The sequence below is a fragment of the Prunus persica genome, chromosome G2 (assembly GCF_000346465.2).
Source record: "Prunus persica cultivar Lovell chromosome G2, Prunus_persica_NCBIv2, whole genome shotgun sequence".
NCBI classification, from domain to species: domain Eukaryota; kingdom Viridiplantae; phylum Streptophyta; class Magnoliopsida; order Rosales; family Rosaceae; genus Prunus; species Prunus persica.
In genome coordinates, this window is record NC_034010.1 from 23,440,116 (window position 1) to 23,459,974 (window position 19,859).

Here is a 19,859-nt window from a genome sequence, read left to right on the forward strand (position 1 = left end):
GAAAGGTTGGTCCTATGGTCTCTGGTCTTCCATTTTTCATTGGACACCACCTCTGCCTACTATTGTCGTGGGTGCCCACTAGCAGCTTTTTTGTCTTCTCCTTTTTTTCGATCCCTTCTCTCATTTTTCTTTTAAAATTTCAATATTGCTCTGTTTCTCCTCTGTTTTTTTTCCTATCTGCCTCTCTGGCTATGTTTCTGTGTGTGTTATTGTTTTGCATATAAATATTTTGATAGGGTAGTAATCTTCTTTTTCCTCTCTCTCTCTCTCTCTCTCTCTCTCTCTCCTCTCATTTCCCCTTTCCACCCTCAACAGTAATGATTTTCTCGTTACGGGTATCGTTGTTGAGGAATCTGAGGAGAGCTACTTGTCCTGGTTGTGAAAAAGAGGCAGTTATACAAGTAGCCTTGGTTGAAAAACAAGTCGTAGAAAGGAGGAGGATTAGAAGAAGAGGAACAAACAGAATCCCAAGTGCACGAGTGTGTTTGTGTTTTCATTGATGTGATCTTTGGAAATAAAAGACTAAATCTTTCTTTATTTCTCCGTATTTGGGTTCTGGGTTTTTCTCTTTTTGTTTGATTAGCCATCTTTTTTATTTCCCTTTTCTTGCTTTTGTTTGGGGTGTTTGTCTTTGTTGGTTTGTTTGTTCTGATGTCTCAACCAAGGCAATTTCAGATGGTGGGTAGTAACATTAATAATCCTGGCCAATACAATGACACAACTTTCACCAAAATCTTTGTTGGTGGGTTGGCTTGGGAGACTCAGAGGGAGACTATGAGAAGGTATTTTGAACAGTTTGGAGAGATCTTAGAGGCTGTTGTGATTACAGATAAGAACACTGGGAGGTCCAAGGGTTATGGATTTGTAAGCCCATTTTTGCCTCTCATTTTCAGAAGCTTATTTGTTCATTTGTTTCTTGGGTTTTCTGCTGGTTTTTATGGTTGTTTTCAATCCTTCAATTTCTTAGGTTACATTTAAGGATTCAGAGGCAGCCATGAGAGCATGTCAAAATCCATCCCCTGTGATTGATGGAAGGAGGGCAAATTGCAATCTTGCATCTCTTGGTGCACAAAAGACTCGTCCCCCAACTCCTCATCAGCAGCATGGTATGTCTCTCTCTCTCTCTGTCTCATACTATTGCTTTTTTTCTTTGATAAATCCCTTCCAATATCCACTTTTATGAAATTGAATTGATCATATGTTAAAACCCATTTTCATTTTATACCAAATTGAAATGTGGATCTAAATATGGGGTAGGAATTGAAAAGAAAATAATGTATGTACTCATTTATTATGCTAATGCAGGTGCAGGAAGGTTCAGACCAGCACATGGGTTGGTGGCTCCACCTGCTTATCATGGCTCTTCATCACCATACTTCCATCAACCAACTGGTCAATACACATTTCCTTATTCAGCTTATGGGTAAGATTCAAAATCATCATAGGAATAAAAGATGGGCAAAATCCCCTTTTCTTTTCTGTTCAATGTCTGATTTTTTTTTTTTTGGTGTGTGTGTGTGTATGAAATTACAATTTACAGGTACACTGGATATTCACAAGATTCCATGTATCCCATGGTAATTTTCTTTCATTTAAGTGACATTGCATAGATTTTACTTTATTTTTATTTCTTTTTGGGGAGCTCAATGTTGCAATGTTGATTCATGTTACCAATGCATAAACAATTTCATTGAATTGAGTTGCTTAAGCTGACTTTGATGGCAATGCATCTTGTTGCTTGCTGCAGAATTATTATAGTGTTTATGGTGGTCAACAATTCTCACCTTATTACACCACAACTGGGGCATCAGGGCCAACTGGCATGTACCAAAATGTCTACCCATTATATGCTCAGTATGCACAGAGCAGTAGCCAGGCTCATGGTCTTGGAGTTCAATATCCCCAAATGGTACAGTACCCATATTTGCCTCATCAGCCTTATGCTGCTGGTTCCACAGCTGGGATTCTCTCTCTTCCTTCTTCAATGCCAATTACCACCACCACAACTACCACCACAGGTAAATGTTATTTTTTTTAACCATACCTAGAAAATTACTTCAGAGTAACAAGGCAAACATTAAGCTCCAGAGAATTTACAAATTACATGCAAAATGTCACAGGTACAACAACAGCAGCAGCAACTGGTGCTGGTGCTTCTTCACAAGCCTCTGCAGCCAATTCTGAACAGAATTCTTCAACTTAAATGTCTACAGAGAGAGAAAAAAAAAACAATGTCTTCTTTACAAGGCTAACCACATTGATAATGGGTTACAGAGTCAAAGTGCAAAAGGGAAGGGAAAATGTCAATAACAAAACCATAATAAGCTATCAATTTCAAAAGGGTGCCTAGCCTGCTGCAGAATACATATCAGCTGCCATGAGAAGAGATCAAAAGGGCATCCAAGTGATCAGCATTGGACGGTTCATCGCTTGCTCCACACTAACTTCCTCATCTTCATCTTACATGGGTGGGTTAAGACAAATAGGGGAGTCTTATTTTCAAGTAGTTGTTAGCATTAGGAGAATTAAGAGTCATAATTTAATCATTCATGTATTGGCATCATGGGGTGGAAGCTAAATATTGGGCTTTGGATTCTGCCTCACACACTAATTACCAGTTGGGTTATGTGCCTCGGATGCATAGAGCATCCAATGACATAATACCGCTTGTTTATATTGGAAAGCAATCGGGTTTCAAAAGATTGGTTTTGTATCTTTGAAACCCAGTTTGGTCAAAGCTCTCGGATAGCTTTAGCTGGCCATTAACCTGTAATTTTTTTCGTTTTGGTCATTGTTCATGATTGATACTTTTCAAGATAGAATTAGTTGGAAAAAATAGAAGATTGTCTGTCTCTCTCATTTATTACTTTTTTTTTTCCTTCGCAGATACTTTCGCTTTCAGTTTGGCAACTTGGCATTGTTTTCTTATTATGATTCTTCTTTTGCATGATCAAATTCAAATCACTTTTGGCCCTTGAATAATGCGCTTGGAATCCAAGGGGATCATCTTACAGAAAAAGGGGGTCTAATAAGCATTGAGCTCTAGTAACTTTACTGTGTGTAAGTTTGTCATGCTGGTTGGTTGTGCATGATTTGATTTGGAGGAAAATGAAAGGAGGAGAAGATTTAAACCTTCTCAAGAACAAGTTTCATGTACCACACAAAATCACTCACATTATATAATAGGAATCATGATGATATGTTTCGTTGCTTGCCCCAAATTACATGAACATGCTTCAAAAGGGGTAGCTAATGGCATTGGCATATACAACTGTTGTCAACAAATCCTCCTCTAAAACAAAAACAAAAAAAGCAAACGATATTCTAAACTACAAGGAAATGGGGGTTACTCACACACTTCACTACTAATGTGCTATATGGGGTACGAATCTGAAACCACTAGTTCTTTTCCACTAGACTAAACCCCGTTAGCACAAATCGTCCTCCTTAACCATGAAACTTAAGCCACCTTCCAAAGATGGCTTGGCAAATCTACATTCGGCTCCTTTGAAGCCATTTTTGATTCAATAAACCAAAGTTCACTCTTTTTTTTTTTGGTCCAAAAGTTCACTCTCTTTATAATAACTTCTACTCTCAACTTCCAGACTTTACCATTGGCAAAAAAACAAAAAAAAAACTTGCAGACTTTACCAAAGGGGTGTACAAAGGAGACACTTCTTTGACTTCATATGATTAATATTTATCAGAAACATAAAAACAACAATTTCTGCACTCATATTAAACTCCGACTGATTGGAAAGCAAGACAAATATTTTCCAAATAAAAGGTTCATAGTGGAGTAAAGCTCAGCCCAAATTTTTTCGTTTTAATATTTTCATTTCCCCACTATAAGTTAGCCCATCTTTACCCTTCTAAATTTTTAAAGACGAGTTATTGTTTGTGTTGAAGGGCTTTTAAGTCATTCTACAACAAAATTAAGTGGGTGTCCAGATATCATCTTTTTTTTGGGTCTGATCCAGATATCTTCTTGGGTTCTCCATAAGAAGAATTGGGCTGGGCTGGGCTTGCTTGACCCATATCAGTTTGCTACTGAATTTGTGGGCCTTGGTCGTGGTGGAGCCCACTCTTGGGCTTCCAAATAATCAGGCGAGCCCATTTCAGTGTACCTTTAAAAGCTCTGCCTCGCTAGAAAATCAGGAACCCTAGAAGAGAAGTGTCGAGGTTTTGCAGCCGCGCAGCACTCTAAGCACAGAGAGAAACCCGTCCATCTCAGATCTCATCTCTCTCAGGTAACTCTCTCCCTCTCTCTGTACCTCCCTCCCTCTGTACCGCCATGTACCTTCAACTGGAACCCACTGTTAACTCTGATGAATAACAATATTCAATTTTCATGACAAAAGAAATAATTTTAGTTGTTGTTTGCTGGTTATAGTGAAAAACGATGTCAGTCTCAGAGCTTGCTTGCACTTACGCCGCCCTAGTCCTCCATGACGATGGCATCCCCATCACTGTATCCTTCGTTTATTATTGTTTTTATGTATTTGTGTTTAGCTTCCTCTCATATTTAGCATTTTATTTTAAGCTGGAAAAAATAAAAGTTTTATGTGTGTGTTCATGTTTAGTCTTATTATGTGTTAAATTAATATGAGTTTGATTTTGTTTGAATCACTTGTGTTAAGGGTAGAAATGTTGTTTTGGGAAGCTGTGGTTCTCCTTAATTGGTTTGTAATAGGCTGAGAAGATTGCAACATTGGTGAAAGCTGCCAATGTCACAGTTGAGTCCTACTGGCCTGGATTGTTCGCTAAGCTCGCCGAGAAGCGAAACATTGAGGACCTTATTCTGAATGTCGGTGCCGGAGGGGGTGGTGGTGCAGTTGCTGTTGCCGCCCCAGGTGCAGGTGCCGCTGCCCCTGCTGCTGCTCCCGCAGCAGAGGAGAAGAAGGTATTGCATCATCATATTGTTTTTCATCAATTGCGTTTCTATTGATCGTTTAGTGGTTATCTGATTTGTTATTTTCGTTTTGTTGTTTTCTAATTTGATTTTACAGGAGGAACCCAAGGAAGAAAGTGATGACGATATGGGATTCAGCTTGTTTGATTAGGAGCTTCCTCCAAACAAGATATAGTCCACTTTTCAGCTTGCTGGTTTTTAGTACTTTTGAGACTAGTTAACCTTATCAATGTAGTAGGGCTTTCTTCATTTTTGGCTTTTTGTTATGTATTTCTGATGGACAAATTGTTCAGAGTCTGGGGTGTCCTGCTGAGCACTATAATTTTGAACAATCTCATTTTGAGCTTCTGGATATAAAAGTATGTTCCCCATTTGATCTTAATTTGAATGGTTTGCAATGGTTTTTGAAATTTCTTTTGTTCAATGTGTTATGCTTGTTTGGTGTCGGATGATGGTATAACTGTCTGAGTTTCTTGGCATCGATTGCGAACCTGGGCCTTGTTTGATCACCGAGATCTTGTTTGGTCACTTAGAAATGCCATTAAATTTTTTTAGAAGAAACTTCTTTTGCCTTCTGTTTGGAGCAACCTTTGAGAATGAAGAAGAGATTGTGAGGTGAATGCTTCTCTCTGGTGCAGAAGGGTTGTTGGGGTGAGTGGTGTGGATGATACTTTCATTTTGCTCATTTTAAAATGAGAGTTTGGTTACATGGGCAGGATTTTATCATCATTGGAAGGGCAGAAAATGGCACAAGCGCTTATCAATCTTCTATTGATTTTGTTTGCCCTACTAGGCCGCTCTTTTTTTTTTTTTTTCAAATCAACCATCACCGAAGGTCTTCACAATTGGCCTATGAACAAGATTGCACAGAAGGTTTCACTTATTTTGGTCGAGAATTTTTACGTTCATATGATGCACACAAGGCGGTCTGTTTTGGGTGTGCAGTAAATGTCTTTTATGTTAGTTCACAAAACTGATCAACTGCAGGTTGAACTTGCGTCTTTCATGGCGTTGCGATGTTTTCCTTGGCGAGTGGTGCAATTTCCTCACCATCGATCCCGGGTTCGCTGTCAACAACACCCAAATTTAGCAGCACTTCCTCCCATTTCTTGGCAGGCCCCTATGCCATTACGATTCAAATGGTTCAAGAATATGCGAATGTGATTCATTGTTAAAAGGATTATCATGTTAAGAAAGGTTTCTTACCTTCCATGATAAATCTTGAGCCATGCAGTTGCCTATGATCTCAGTAAAAGCTGGGGTTCCATAAGTTCCAAGGGCTCTTGTGACAGTAGTTGCAATCGCTTGTACATCCGCAGGATCAACAACTTCACACTGAAAGGAAATTTTGGAAACTTGAACTCACACAAAAGTAGAGAAGTTCTTGTGTAAGAAAAAAAGGGTTGAAATCGATTTATTTACTTCCACATTGAAACCTCCCATTTGAAATCCAGTGAATCCTTCTTTAACAGTGTCTACCAACCCACCAGTTGAGGCAACAATTGGCACCTGCACAAGCACAAGCACAGCAGTGAGTTAGTATTATTGCAAGAAGATGAATATTTTGGAAGGAAGAAATTGTTGGAGGCAGGCATCTTACAGTTCCGTAACGCATGGCATGCAACTGAATGAGACCGCAAGGCTCAAATCTGCTTGGAACCAACATAAAATCAGCTCCGGCTGTTATCATATGAGCCAGAGGAACATTGAACTTTGCTACTCCCCGGGCTTTGTCAGGGTATTTTATCTCCAACTGTTCAAGCTGCTTCTCCATCGGCTTTTTGCCAGTCCCCTGAGGAAATTGCAGAATGCACATGAGGATAGTATACACGTTGGTTTTAGTGATACAACAAGCATTATGCAAGAAAATGAGAGAAACAACTTCCATGTTCAGTACTTACGAGGACTATGATCTGAACATTCTCTTTGATAAAATGGGGAATGGCTTCTATCAGAATATCTGAACCTTTCTGCTCTTCAAGCCGACCAATGAAACCTATGACAGGGATGTCTCTGTCCACTGGCAATCCCACTTCTGCTTGGAGGGCTTCTTTCAACAGAGGCTTTGCATCAGTCACCTAAGCAAAGCCAAATTTTTCAAACGATATTGCATCTTAAAATCAAAGAAGTTATACAGAGTGCTTGCTGGTCATGGAAGTTAATGCATGATAACTAATGTTCTTACAGTTGAAGCATCATATTTGGCAGCTGTATACTTGTCAGTTAATGGATTCCACTCCTGGACGTCCATGCCATTCACAATTCCAAGAATTCCAGCTTTCCGAATAACGTTGTCCAATTCGACTCCTTTTTCAACTGTAGAAACTAGTTCTTCAGCATAGTATGGGCTAACAGTCAAGACCTTGTCTGATTCTAAAATTCCAGCTTTCATCCAGTTAATTTTCCTCCCCTTCACTGGCTTGTCATAGCTGTGGAATTGGACCAATCATGCTCAAGGCTCCATCATATAATAGTATGCAGTCTATGCTATATTCTGTACAAAGAAACCCTACCCATCAATGAAATCAAAGGAGCTTTTGAATTCATCTGGTAGATTGAGAAGTGCGAAGTCTGCGGATGCGAATCTGCCTTGATAAGCAATGTTGTGAATGCAAAAGGCTACCTATCAACAAGATTGGCAAAATAACTGGTTTTTAAGGACTCACAGCTGACTGGAATACTTATTAGTTTCAAAACAAATGAACTGGTCACCTACTTTAGCACTTCTGTATATGCCTTTAGGTTGGTATATGGCTTTCAGGTAGCATGGGAGGAGGGCAGTGTGCCAATCGTTGGCAATGAAAACGACTTCTTCTCCTGCGTGCAGAAATGCCATAGTACCAATGTAACAAATATTTTAAACAGTAGTGTTGGTTTGGAGAACTGCAGATTAGATTGCCTACCATATGGTCCCGAAAAATATTTGCTGCTGTTAAGGTTCAGAACTCTTGGTGCTTCTAGAGCTGCCTAAAACATACAATTTATACAATCATGAGAATATAAGCATAAAATTGTTGGGGGTCAAAAAAGAGAGAAGAATCAGTAAATACAGTTAGACTGATGCAAGGATATAAGAATATACGATGCAAGGACCGACTGATGTACAAATGAAGATTACATGGAAACTAAGTGCACATTTGATCCAAGACTTAATTTACAGAATAATTTCCAGGGGGTTAACTTGAATAGAAAAAGCAACCCGAACTTCAGGCCGCGCTTGATCTGTATTAGTTAGTTGTCGTTTCTTTTTGGGGTTTTGTCCTCCTATCTCATCAAAAAAGAAAAAAGAAAAAAAAAAGAAGCAACCCAGAAGATGGAGATTACTAACCCGGCATAGCAGGCTGAATCTAAGTTGGTTGTCCTTGAAATCCTCTCCAGCAATGGGTCCGTAGATTTTGGATGCAGTTTTTCCCCAAACCTGAAACACCAGTCATCAAGCGGATAACTTTCCTCTTTTCCAGCTAATAAAAACTATTGGAAAGGAAGAACATTGATTGATTCACAAGACCAACCTTTTCAAGAAACAGTGGGTGATCCACAAACACACGATCAACTCCTCTTTTGTAGCAATGAAAGAAGCGAACCTTTTCAGTTTTTTCTCCCACTTTAACCTAAATAGCAGAGAAATAAGTCATTTCACCATAACCAAACAAAATTCATTGTCCTCCCATTTAAATATGAACGTTATACCATTTATAATATACACAACCTCAATTGTAACTTCTGTATCCCATGCATCTTTGTACTGGTCGTATCGCGGAGAAACAGTCATCACTCGATGGCCATTTGCCTGAAGAAGAATTAATTTGCTTGTTATAGTATCATTGATTATAAGAAATGAATTATAAGGCAAGAGAGGAAGCAGAAGCTTACTGCCATAGCTGGTGGCAGGCCTCCAAGAACATCTCCAAGTCCACCAGTTTTGCTCCATGGGCCAACTTCTGTTCCCAGAAACACTAAATTCATCCCACTTCCACAAACAATGGTTCCTGCCGGTCTTGAACCAGTCCTAGTACTGTTGAAAGATTTGCTCCTTGCTTGCCTTGCAATTGAATTTCCCATGATTTTGACGCGGAGCTCGTCCACTGTGTTCAAAGCTCTTAACCCATTGTGAGTCATGGCCTGTTTTCCAAAACCCATTTTCTTATATCCCGTTTTAGGCTCTGATACAGAAGATACAGCGCCATAGCTGACATTGGAACTTGTTGAGGCAAAGCTTGAAGCAGTGACAGTTGCCATTATTAATTATTGGCGATGTTATGTTCTGTAAAAGAGTGAACATAAAACACAAAATGCATAACAAATCAAATCCAATAACAAGATTAGAAGCAAGCAATAAACAAAGCAAAACTGAGTACCTAGCCAGCCACAAGCTGCAGTGAGTGTGTTCTTTCTTCTTCTGAAAATGATGAGGAAGGAAGGAGCTGCACTTGCACTTTGTGGTGGTTTTTAAGCAATTAAGCCAGAGGGTGTAGTTGTACTTTCCAGTTTGCAAAAGGTCACTGAACTCATGGTTGGGGGGTTTGAAATGCCCAGAACCTCAAGATTCATTAGCGGTGTACAGAGTGCGAGAGACTAGGACTCATGGGACCAACCAGCTGCAAATAATAAGAGAACAGAGCAGAATATGCGTAAAGATATTTGTTTTTGTCATCTGCAAATTGCTCTCAATTCTCAAATCCACCTTTGGATTAAAGTCCAACAAGAAGACGAGGAAACAGCTTTAATTTGTCTCCTATCTCACTACTTAGCCGCATTGGACATAGTATTTTTGCATATGTATACCTGATACGCGTGTTAATGGTCCAATATCTATGCGTAAAGATATAGTTTTGTGGTTATTGTCAATTGAAGCCTATCTCGACAACAACCGCGCATCGTTACCGAAGTGACGGCAATTATTTAGGCAGCAGACACGTTGTTCCAAATAAAACGACATGTCGTCATTTTACTCTCCTTCCCAATTTTGTTTGACGAAACGACATGGCAGACATACTCGCCGACTTACAAGTCAAAACAAGAGAAGAAGGAAGAAGAAGAAGAGATGAAATTTTTTTAATAACACTAGAAAAACAGAATAATAGTTTCCATCCAAATTTCAATTGTACACGACGAGTTCTCTTTTAAAAACTTTGCATTATAATTTTATAAATAATTTATTTTTTAATAATTTTAGGCACTTTTGTTTATATCTGGCCTAAAAAAGAATATTATTTTTAATAAATAATAAAATGATAATGTATAGAGACTACAATTATCTTTATAAAAAAATTTTAAATGAAACAAACCCAACCCCAACTTTGAAAAAGAAAATTTAAAAAAAAAAAAAACCTCTCATTTTCTTTTTAAAAAAAAAAATAAAAAAATACTACATATATTTGCTGTTGTTAACGTCCCCCACTTTAATACTTTTAATATTATTTTTATGGTGTTTTCAAAGCAAAATAGGCCTTCCGAAAAAAAAAAACAAAAAACAAAGATACTTTCTTTTTTCCCCCTCTCCAGTCGAACTCTCTGTCTGTGGCTCTTCTTCCGGTGACTATTTTAGTAGCAGCAGCTTGGCTGCACCAGCATGACCAAGAAGCTGACTCAATTCGAACCACAACTTGCCATGGAACTCGACCTCGACTCCTTCCTCAACTCACACCTTTCCCTCTCCGATGAAGACGACGACGACAACCTTAATTCCGTCCCTCACCGTACGATCGACGAAATCCTCAACGACTCCGATTCGTCCGCGTCATCGTCCCCTCCCTCCACTATCCACCGCCTCGCATCTGATCCCAAACCACCACATCCGCCCACCGACGCCGTATCAGTCTCCAGCGCTAAATCCGACGAGTCCAGTCAAGTCCGGCCGAGGCCCAATTTGTACACTCGGGTCAAGTCCGGCGAGTTATCGGACGATCCGGTCGGAAAGGTTTCGAAGCCGTCGCCATGGTTGCTTGGAGGCATGAGAACAAATGCGAAGCCAGGGGCGGCGCTCGCGGCTGCTGCGGCGGCCTCGAGGTCGATGCCTACGCCGCACGCGGCCGCGATCAAATCGAAGAGGAGTGCCGGGAGTGGAATTTTCCAGAAGGTTCTGGAGAGTACGGAATTGGATGATAAATCCGAGGTAGGGTCCAATTCTAATAATGATACGAATGTAGGAAGTTCTGAAGTGACTGAGTCAAATTCGAATGAAGGAGAAGTGGATTTTGGTGATGAATTGTTGAGAAAAGGTAGGGCTTGGGAGAGGGAGAGGGAGTTAGAGGAAACGTCTCAAGGTATTGAAGTAAGTGCTGGGAATGCTCCGGAAGAAGTGAAAAATGTTAGTTTTGATGAGAATTTGACAAATTTAGATGCAAATGATGTTGAAGATAATGAATTTAACAATAATGTTGAGGTTGTAGAGGAATGTCAACCAGAAATACAAGATATAGATGAAAACAGTCCTGGTTCCAAACATAGTGATAGTGAGGAGGAGCGTCTTGGTGATGGTGGTGGTGGCGGTAATGATAATGACGGTGAGGGTGGTGGTGGTGATGATGACAATAATAATGATCGTGATAGTAATGATGATGGTGAATTGGGAAGTTCAATCACTCAACTTGTGGAGGAGAGAATTGGGCAGTTGGAGAGCAGGAGGATTAGTAAAAAAGCTGAAAAGAAATTGCAGAAGCCTCTCGAAATTGCTGAAGAGCTAGAGAAGAAGCAAGCTTCTACTGCTTTGCATTGGGAAGAAGGTGCTGCTGCTCAACCCATGAGGCTTGAGGGTGTTCGGAGAGGCTCCACCACATTGGGATACTTCAATGTCGATGCTAACAATCCCATTACCAGGACCCTTTCAGCTCCAGCATTACGGCGTGATCATGGTTCACCACAAGTCTTGGCGGTTCATAGTAATTACATTGCAATAGGAATGGCAAGAGGTGCTATTCTTGTTATCCCTAGCAAATACTCTGCTCATAATGCTGATATCATGGATGCAAAGGTTACCTTCCATTCCTATGTTTTAGTTTTAACTTCCTATGATAGAGAGATAGGTGACTACATGTTAACAAACTATGCTATATATGTTCCAGATGCTAATTCTTGGATTGCAAGGAGAACGATCTTATGCTGCAGTGACTTCTATATGCTTCAATCAGCAAGGGGACCTGCTCTTAGCGGGTTATGCTGATGGTCACATTACAGTTTGGGACGTACAGAGGTCATCGGTTGCTAAAGTAATTACTGGAGAACATACAGCTCCAGTTGTACATACACTGTTTTTGGGGCAGGATTCTCAAGTTACACGTCAATTCAAGGCAGTTACCGGTGATAGTAAGGGTCTGGTACTGTTACATTCTTTCTCTGTGGTTCCCCTGCTTAATAGGTTCTCCATTAAAACACAGGTAAACCTTTTTATTTGCATTGTTTTTAGATATATTCCTGTAGCATTGTGTTTAAAATTGCTTGCTTTTGAGCTGATGTGTGATATTCAACAATGCAATTCTATCAAACTTGCTGATCTTGTGGATGTTGATTGGAACAGTGCCTTCTTGATGGACAAAGAACGGGCACAGTGCTGTCAGCTTCACCCCTCCTCTTTGATGAATTCTCTGGAGGGGCTTCACAATCTGCTCAGGGAAATGGGACAGTTACAGGTAGCAGTATTGGTGGTATGATGGGGGGAGTGGTGGGTGGAGATGCAAGTTGGAAACTCTTCAATGAGGGATCTTCTTTGGTTGAAGAAGGTGTGGTCGTATTTGTCACCCATCAAACTGCTCTGGTGGTATGAAGCCCTCAGATGATAGCGTGAATTCCATGTACCTTTTATTTTGGGAATTAATGCTTGCCTCTTTGTAAAAGACTTTCTTTCACAGTTTGTTAATTCCATGTGTCTTTGTTGCAGGTAAGACTAACTCCCAATTTGGAAGTCTATGCACAACTTTCAAAACCAGAGGGGGTTCGGGAGGGTGCCATGCCTTCTACTGCTTGGAAATGTACAACGCAATCACGCCGTTTACCTGCTAATACTGGTAAGGATTGACTTTCTTTGTTAAATTTCCTGTTGACGGCTTCCTAAGATGGGGTTTTTTTTTTTTTTTTTGGGTAGAAAATATGCCCGCTGAAGTAGTTGAAAGAGTTTCGCTACTTGCAATTGCTTGGGATCGAAAAGTTCAGGTGGCCAAGTTGGTCAAATCAGAGCTGAAAGTATATGGTAAATGGTCTCTTGAAAGTGCAGCCATAGGTGTGGCATGGCTGGATGATCAGGTATGCTCTTGTCTATTCGTTTTCTGTGATACTGAATTTTTGTTTTTCTGCCCTTGAAATGGTTGAGGAGTCTTGTTTACTTCACAATATAATGAGCATAATTTGAGGTTTTATGGCTTCAGATGCTGGTGGTTCTTATGATGACTGGACAACTTTGTTTGTTTGCGAAGGATGGAACTGTAATTCACCAAACAAGTTTTTCTGTAGACGGTTTTGGAGGGGACGATCTTATTGCTTATCATACTCACTTTGTTAATATATTTGGGAATCCTGAAAAAGCTTATCACAATTGTGTAGCTGTAAGAGGAGCTTCTGTATATGTACTTGGACCTATGCATCTTATTGTTTCCCGGCTTCTCCCATGGAAGGAACGAATTCAAGTTTTAAGGAGTGCAGGTGATTGGATGGGTGCCTTGAACATGGCAATGACAATTTATGATGGCCAAGCTCATGGTGTTGTTGACCTTCCTAGAACTCTGGTTGCTGTACAGGAGGCCATAATGTCCTACCTGGTTGAGTTACTTTTGTCATATGTAGAGGAAGTATTTTCATATATATCAGTAGCATTAGGCAACCAAATTGGAATTATGGATCAAGTTGACGACTTAAACAGCAAAAGCAGTTCTGTGCATTCTGAAATAAAAGAGCAATACACCCGTGTCGGTGGAGTTGCAGTTGAATTCTGTGTCCATATCAAGAGGACTGACATACTTTTTGATGAAATCTTTTCCAAGTTTGTAGCTGTTCAACAGAGAGGTATTCTCAATCCAGTGTGTTTTTGCATTTGATCCTTCTGTTAACTTCATGCGTTTTTGTAGCCGAAGTTTGGGTTTCTGGATTACAAATTTTTTCTATTGAAATGAAAAAAATAAATATGAGAGTCATCCTTTGGTGTTCATAAGCTTATGAAGAGGGAAACTTCATGTTGCTAAACACATATGGTTGAGTCAGAATGACCTTTTAAAACGTGTAACTGTGTTGCATCAACAAGACATGAAATAAATTGTCTTACCACAACTCATAATAAGTGTCATGCTCAACACTGAAGTGAATGACATTTTTTATTCTTTTCTGAAAGAGGGATGAAGTGAATAACATATGTCCTGCCATTATAGGCTTGAACTTTTCTTCTTTTAGAATAATTTTATTGGAAGTATTCAGAACCACGCATGTTAACTTTCTTTCATGTTTTGAGGGTGTCTGGATTAATACTTTGACATATGATGGATCAATGCAATTAAGTTTTAAGAATGGTGTATCTCTTTTTGGCTTCTGTCAGCTGTTGTTTTGCAGGATTGTTTCATAGCTTGAAGCTACATACACGTATAAGTTTTATCCATCATTGCATGGTACCAATATTTTTCTTTTAAAATTTTCTTAGACACATTTTTGGAGCTGTTGGAGCCATATATATTGAAGGACATGCTTGGTTCTCTTCCACCTGAGGTATTGCATAATGTTCAATCATTTTGGCTGTATTGGCAGCTATGTTATACATAATAATGTTCTTTCCCTTCTCCCTTTTCTGAAGATTATGCAAGCACTGGTAGAGCATTATAGCCGCAAAGGATGGTTACAGCGTGTTGAACAATGTGTTCTCCACATGGATATTTCATCCTTGGATTTCAATCAGGTCTGTACTTCTCAGATTTTTGCTTATAATTTTTTATTTTTTATTTTAATGTTGCGTTGGTTTTGTTTGTTGTAGTTTTCTCCTTGACTCACAGATAATGTATTATGTTTTCTTGTAGGTTGTTAGGTTATGCCGGGAGCATGGATTGTATAGTGCTCTGGTGTATCTCTTCAATAAAGGTTTGGATGATTTCAGGTCACCTTTAGAGGAACTGTTGGTGGTCTTGCAAAATAGTAAAAAAGAAGGTGCTACTGCCCTTGGGTATGATTGTCTTGATATGTTTCCTTTGTGTTCTATTGAGTTTGAAAAATTTATATGTAGTTTAAAGTGGGATTTTAGTTTGCTTCTCCTTTGATTATGCATCATCCCTACTCCTTTATTATTATCCTACTGAAAGAATATAATGAGTCGTATCACATTATTTCATGTTACTTCTTGGCTGCATTTTGTCAGTTTTCCAATGAGGCTTTTAAGTGTTCTTATTTTATTTTGTTCTTGTTTACAGTTACCGGATGCTAGTTTATTTGAAGTACTGTTTTTCAGGCCTTGCTTTTCCACCAGGTATGGACTTCACTTATTGGAGTTGTTCAATTGGAATGTCAAAGTATATCCCTCTGTGTAATAATCCCATCTAGAAGTGGCTGTGTGGGTCTTGAAATAAGTAATTCATAGAAAAGAGATATAAAACTTACAGTATATGAAGTGGTGAAGGAAGACTAACATTCTTTTCTACTGGAACACATGTTTGAATCACTTGCATAGCTTCATTTCTTGCTGGATGTTAACTCAAGTAATCTGATTAAGAGAGTTTGCATTAATTATCTCTATTTGCAGGACAGGGAACAATTCCTGCTCCACGCTTGCCATCTCTCAGAACAGAACTTCTGCAATTTTTGTTAGAGGGTTCTGATGCTCCTAATTCAAGAGCAGGAGGAGGAGAATATCTTAACCTGTATCTTCTCTTGGAGCTAGATACTGAAGCTACTTTAGACGTTCTGAGATGTGCGTTCATTGAAGATGAAATCTCAAAACCCGACGTTTCTTCTCATGATTCAGCTGATGCAAATATGGAGCTGCCAGATGGGAATAATTCGATGGCTCAAAGTCAGAATTCAATGGTTCAAAATACAGTAGATACTCTCATTCATATTGTTAGTAAGGGCATCTCCCAAACAGATGGATCTCCTAGCAATGATGAGACTGCATCAACAGTAGAGTGGCCTTCAAAGAAAGACATTGGTGATCTGTTTGAGTTTATTGCGTACTATGTTGCATGTGGAAGAGCTAATGTCTCGAAACATGTACTGTCTCAAATTTTGGAGTACTTGACGTCAGATAATAACTTTCCATCATGGGTTTCTGGAGATACCATAACTTCAAAAAAAAGAGAGAAGCAGGTTCTTGGTCTTCTTGAGGTAGTGCCTGAGACTGATTGGGATTCATCTTATGTGTTACAGCTATGTGAGAAAGCACGATTTTATCAGGTAAATTTACCAATATCTTATGATGTTGTCAATATCATGTTGTTACAGTTCATTCAGTTTGAGATTACTCACTAGAAGGTCTCTTGGAGTTTTTTAGGTTTGTGGCCTAATTCATAACAGCAGGCATCAGTATCTTGCTGCTCTGGATTGCTACATGAAAGATGTAGATGAACCCATTCATGCCTTCTCCTTTATCAACAAAACATTATTACAGTTGACTGACAATGAATCTGCCGCTTTTCGATCAGAAGTAATTTCTCGAATTCCAGAGCTTTTTGACTTAAACAGGTTATCCCTTAGTTATCTTGAATTTCTCTTTTCTTTTTCCTTTTTCACATGTTAAGTAATATTTTGGTTATTTTCTTCAGTGGAGGTCTTCCTTCTCAGTTATTCGATCACAAATATTTTCTTATTCTATGCAGAGAAGGCACATTCGTCTTGGTTATCGACCATTTTACTAGTGAAGAAGGTTCACATATCCTCTCTGAACTTCGTTCCCATCCAAAAAGCCTATTCCTTTACTTAAAAACGGTGATTGAGGTTCACTTATCTGGCACACTCGACTTTTCAAGTTTAAGAAAAGATGATCTTGTGAGGGTGAAGGATCAATCAAAAGCAGTTGAGGCTTACTTGGAAAGGATCTGTGATTTCCCAAAGCTTTTGCGTAACAATCCTGTTAATGTGACTGATGATATGATTGAACTTTATCTGGAGGTGAGCACCTTGTTTGTACAATTACATCTTGTTTTTTTTATTTTTAATTTCCTTTCTAATTTGATTTTATTGAATGAACCTGTGTCTCAATTGCATCATATTCTCTTTGTGATTCATTTGTTTTCCTGGATATTGTCAAGTCAAGTGCTCAGTTGAACGATTATTCGTTCTGGCTAGGGAGATAATATTGTTCTTATTGTGTCAGTATATTCATTTTGGAATACAAGACTTGAAAGAGTTGAGCGAGTGTGTTTCGTGGCTACCCTGGTTTCTGTACCATAAAGCTTGTCCATGACATTGCCCTCTTAGTGTGTTACTTCCAATTTGATTATGTTCAGCAACTACTTATGATGAAATCACAATGATACCACCTCAGGTTCTAAATGTTTTACTTTTTGCTTTTGCAGCTGTTATGTCAGTATGAGCGCAATTCAGTTCTCAAATTCCTAGAGACTTTTGATAGCTATCGCGTGGAACACTGTTTACGGCTGTGCCAGAAATATGGGATAACAGATGCTGCATCATTCTTGTTGGAAAGGGTTGGTGATGTTGGCAGTGCTCTTTTACTTACACTTTCCACCCTCAATGAAAAATTTATCAAGCTTGATACTGCTGTGGGAAGTCTGGTATCAAGTGGTTCTGCACGTACTGAGCATTTCAGCAATGCTTTAAAATTGGAGGAGGTCCGTGATTATTTGAATCAGAGCATGTGATTAAGTTTTAATTTTTATGTTTCTATAGATTCACTTAATAGTTATATATTATTCGTAATCTTTCTCATGTAGGTGAGCGACATTAACAGTATATTGCATGCCTGTATTGGATTGTGCCAACGGAACACCCATCGTTTAAATCCTGATGAATCAGAGGCACTCTGGTTTAGATTACTGGACTCGTAAGTTCAAAATCAAATTTTCAATTTTCTTTCCCACCAAGTTTTCCTTGCATACGATTGTCTGACTATTTTATACTCCCCGATTTCAGCATTATTGTAGTCTTAAAGTACATGGTCGTGCATATTTTGAAGACTAATAATCCTCCAAATTTCAATGCAGGTTTTGTGAGCCTTTAACGGATTCCCTTAATGCTGGAAGAGTATCTAAAGGAGACGATCTTAAAACAGTGGTAGCTGAGTCATTGGAATCTGAAGAGGATGAGGTGGCGTTTATTATAGAGTGGAGAATCTCAAAGCTCCATAAAGGCGCTCATATCTTAAGAAAAGTGTTCTCTCGGTTCATCAAGGAGATTGTTGAGGGCATGATAGGTTATGTTCGCCTTCCAACCATCATGTCCAAACTCCTTTCTGATAATGGTAGCCAGGAATTTGGTGATTTTAAATTCACAATATTGGGGATGCTTAGCACATATGGCTTCGAAAGAAGAATTCTGGTATATCATCTTTATATCTCATATGACTTGGTGGATATGTGACTTTTCCTTTTCTCTTGGGAAGTTTTCTATTGTTGTTCAGTCAACTTCCTCTTCATTCTTCTCATTGCATTTAAATAATTTCATCTGTTATGTAGGATACTGCCAAGTCCCTGATAGAAGATGATACATTCTACACTATGAGCATACTCAAGAAAGGGGCCTCTCATGGGTATGCCCCTCGGAGTCAAATATGTTGTATATGTGATTGTCTTCTTGACAAGAACTCTTCTAGCTACATTCGCATTTTCAATTGCGGTCATGCAACACATCTTCAATGCGAAGTTTTGGAGAATGGCACATCAAGTAGTAGCTCGTCCTCCGGATGCCCTGTTTGTATGCCTAAGAAGAAATCTCAGAGGTCCAGAAACAAATCTGTCCTTCCAGAGAAGAGTTTAGTGAAGGGGTTTTCTTCAAGAACCCAACAGATACACGGAACAACTGTCCACCCACATGAAAGCAATGCATCAGAGAATACCTATGGGCTTCACCAAATATCACGAGTATGGCAATGTCATATCATTTTTGTCATGATCGTCATTTTGTTTTATCATTGTTGTTGTCATTGTCATTTCTATTTTGTGGACTGGTCTTACATTGAAAACCAATGAAAAACTGGAATTGAATATTGCAGTTTGAGATGTTGACCAATTTGCAGAGAGACCGAGGATTGGTCGAGATTGAAAACATGCCTCAACTGAGGCTTGCACCTCCAGCTGTGTATCATGAAAAGGTTCAGAAAGGAACTGTTCTTTCACCAGCAGAAAGTAGCAGTGATCTTGCGACAATAGGGAAACAAAGTAAAACCAAGCAACTCAGGGAGCTAAAAGTAAAGGGGTCATCTCTTCGGTTTCCCTTAAAGTCAAACATATTCGGTAATGGTACTTATGTCATTCATTCTTGTGTAATTGTTCTCAAATTTGTGAAGGTGTCCAGTTTTAACACGTGGATTCATTTTCCAGGCAAGGAGAAAACCAGCAAGCGGTGACATTATCGTCATGCACACAACTAACAAAAACACTAGAGTTGGAATTCTGCGGAGGCTATACAATAACTGATATCTTTAAATACCGTTTTATCTGAGTTTTTAACCCCCCCAGTTCGTTTTCCTCTGTTACATGTAATTCTTTCTATGTTAATTTGTGTCTGTGCTTAAAGCTGTTGTAAACTTGTAATTACTTCGTAAAGTAGTCCCAGTTTTGTATATGATTCATAGAAAGGCACTTGGCATTTGTAGTGAAATCAAAATACAATCCATCAGTAATGAAGCAGTATTTTATCTTGGATGGTTGATTTGGTCTGTCATGGAGAATGCTCTTTTTTCTCTTTAGGCCTAAAATAAGCTAACTTTTAGTGGTCGTTTTTAGGAAAAAAATAAAATTATATATATATTATTTTCTTACCAACGCAGATCAACGAAATTCTTTTTCTTAAGGGAGAAAGCCAAAAA

The 19,859-nt window shown here is 39.0% G+C and overlaps 4 protein-coding genes across 6 annotated transcripts; 3 read left to right on the forward strand and 1 right to left on the reverse strand.

The window, feature by feature from the left end:
- Positions 1 to 2,301, forward strand: LOC18787474 (RNA-binding protein 24-B). 2 transcript variants are annotated; one of them, XM_007220997.2, is made up of 6 exons: positions 2 to 864; positions 968 to 1,106; positions 1,306 to 1,423; positions 1,541 to 1,577; positions 1,748 to 2,018; positions 2,121 to 2,301. In XM_007220997.2, exons 1-6 carry the CDS (start codon positions 652 to 654, stop codon positions 2,201 to 2,203), a joined length of 861 nt encoding a protein of 286 aa, XP_007221059.1. In that variant the 5' UTR covers positions 2 to 651; the 3' UTR covers positions 2,204 to 2,301. The 2 variants fall into 2 exon arrangements, with proteins under 2 accessions (XP_020412319.1, XP_007221059.1); XM_020556730.1 differs by lacking the exon at positions 1,541 to 1,577 and having other exon boundaries at positions 1 to 864.
- Positions 4,137 to 5,322, forward strand: LOC18787594 (60S acidic ribosomal protein P1). Its single transcript, XM_007218571.2, has 4 exons — positions 4,137 to 4,250; positions 4,394 to 4,471; positions 4,694 to 4,903; positions 5,010 to 5,322. Exons 2-4 carry the CDS (start codon positions 4,403 to 4,405, stop codon positions 5,061 to 5,063), a joined length of 333 nt encoding a protein of 110 aa, XP_007218633.1. The 5' UTR covers positions 4,137 to 4,250; positions 4,394 to 4,402; the 3' UTR covers positions 5,064 to 5,322.
- LOC18785206 (granule-bound starch synthase 1, chloroplastic/amyloplastic) lies at positions 5,688 to 9,708 on the reverse strand. Its single transcript, XM_007218802.2, has 14 exons — positions 9,271 to 9,708; positions 8,786 to 9,176; positions 8,622 to 8,702; positions 8,425 to 8,523; positions 8,241 to 8,330; positions 7,816 to 7,879; positions 7,629 to 7,729; positions 7,426 to 7,535; positions 7,098 to 7,341; positions 6,814 to 6,990; positions 6,513 to 6,704; positions 6,335 to 6,421; positions 6,119 to 6,247; positions 5,688 to 6,032 (listed from the first exon to the last, which is right to left on the reverse strand). The coding sequence occupies exons 2-14, from the start codon at positions 9,149 to 9,151 to the stop codon at positions 5,916 to 5,918; spliced, it is 1,857 nt and encodes a 618-aa protein (XP_007218864.1). The 5' UTR covers positions 9,152 to 9,176; positions 9,271 to 9,708; the 3' UTR covers positions 5,688 to 5,915.
- On the forward strand, positions 9,948 to 19,702 carry LOC18785420 (vacuolar protein sorting-associated protein 8 homolog). 2 transcript variants are annotated; one of them, XM_020556890.1, is made up of 19 exons: positions 9,948 to 11,885; positions 11,977 to 12,288; positions 12,429 to 12,668; positions 12,789 to 12,915; positions 12,993 to 13,150; positions 13,273 to 13,906; positions 14,532 to 14,596; positions 14,682 to 14,783; positions 14,902 to 15,044; positions 15,289 to 15,344; positions 15,618 to 16,267; positions 16,365 to 16,555; positions 16,690 to 16,981; positions 17,389 to 17,664; positions 17,767 to 17,876; positions 18,037 to 18,370; positions 18,508 to 18,912; positions 19,068 to 19,284; positions 19,372 to 19,702. In XM_020556890.1, the coding sequence occupies exons 1-19, from the start codon at positions 10,485 to 10,487 to the stop codon at positions 19,395 to 19,397; spliced, it is 5,739 nt and encodes a 1,912-aa protein (XP_020412479.1). In that variant the 5' UTR covers positions 9,948 to 10,484; the 3' UTR covers positions 19,398 to 19,702. The 2 variants fall into 2 exon arrangements, with proteins under 2 accessions (XP_020412479.1, XP_020412478.1); XM_020556889.1 differs by having other exon boundaries at positions 9,950 to 11,885; positions 19,044 to 19,284.

Excerpts from the sequence above, each read along its gene's own strand:
- LOC18787474 (XM_020556730.1), top strand. The coding sequence starts at position 652 with ATGTCTCAACCAAGGCAATTTCAGATGGTGGGTAGTAACATTAATAAT. Across the intron at positions 865-967 it reads GGTCCAAGGGTTATGGATTT|GTTACATTTAAGGATTCAGA; the intron begins GTAAGCCCATTT and ends TCAATTTCTTAG. Across the intron at positions 2,019-2,120 it reads CACCACAACTACCACCACAG|GTACAACAACAGCAGCAGCA; the intron begins GTAAATGTTATT and ends AAAATGTCACAG.
- LOC18787594 (XM_007218571.2), top strand. The coding sequence starts at position 4,403 with ATGTCAGTCTCAGAGCTTGCTTGCACTTACGCCGCCCTAGTCCTCCAT. Across the intron at positions 4,472-4,693 it reads ACGATGGCATCCCCATCACT|GCTGAGAAGATTGCAACATT; the intron begins GTATCCTTCGTT and ends GGTTTGTAATAG. Across the intron at positions 4,904-5,009 it reads CCGCAGCAGAGGAGAAGAAG|GAGGAACCCAAGGAAGAAAG; the intron begins GTATTGCATCAT and ends TTGATTTTACAG.
- LOC18785206 (XM_007218802.2), bottom strand. The coding sequence starts at position 9,151 with ATGGCAACTGTCACTGCTTCAAGCTTTGCCTCAACAAGTTCCAATGTC. Across the intron at positions 8,331-8,424 it reads ACCCACTGTTTCTTGAAAAG|GTTTGGGGAAAAACTGCATC; the intron begins GTTGGTCTTGTG and ends CTGGTGTTTCAG. Across the intron at positions 6,422-6,512 it reads ATGCCATGCGTTACGGAACT|GTGCCAATTGTTGCCTCAAC; the intron begins GTAAGATGCCTG and ends GTGCTTGTGCAG.
- LOC18785420 (XM_020556889.1), top strand. The coding sequence starts at position 10,485 with ATGACCAAGAAGCTGACTCAATTCGAACCACAACTTGCCATGGAACTC. Across the intron at positions 12,916-12,992 it reads CCGTTTACCTGCTAATACTG|AAAATATGCCCGCTGAAGTA; the intron begins GTAAGGATTGAC and ends TTTTTTGGGTAG. Across the intron at positions 13,907-14,531 it reads TGTAGCTGTTCAACAGAGAG|ACACATTTTTGGAGCTGTTG; the intron begins GTATTCTCAATC and ends AAATTTTCTTAG.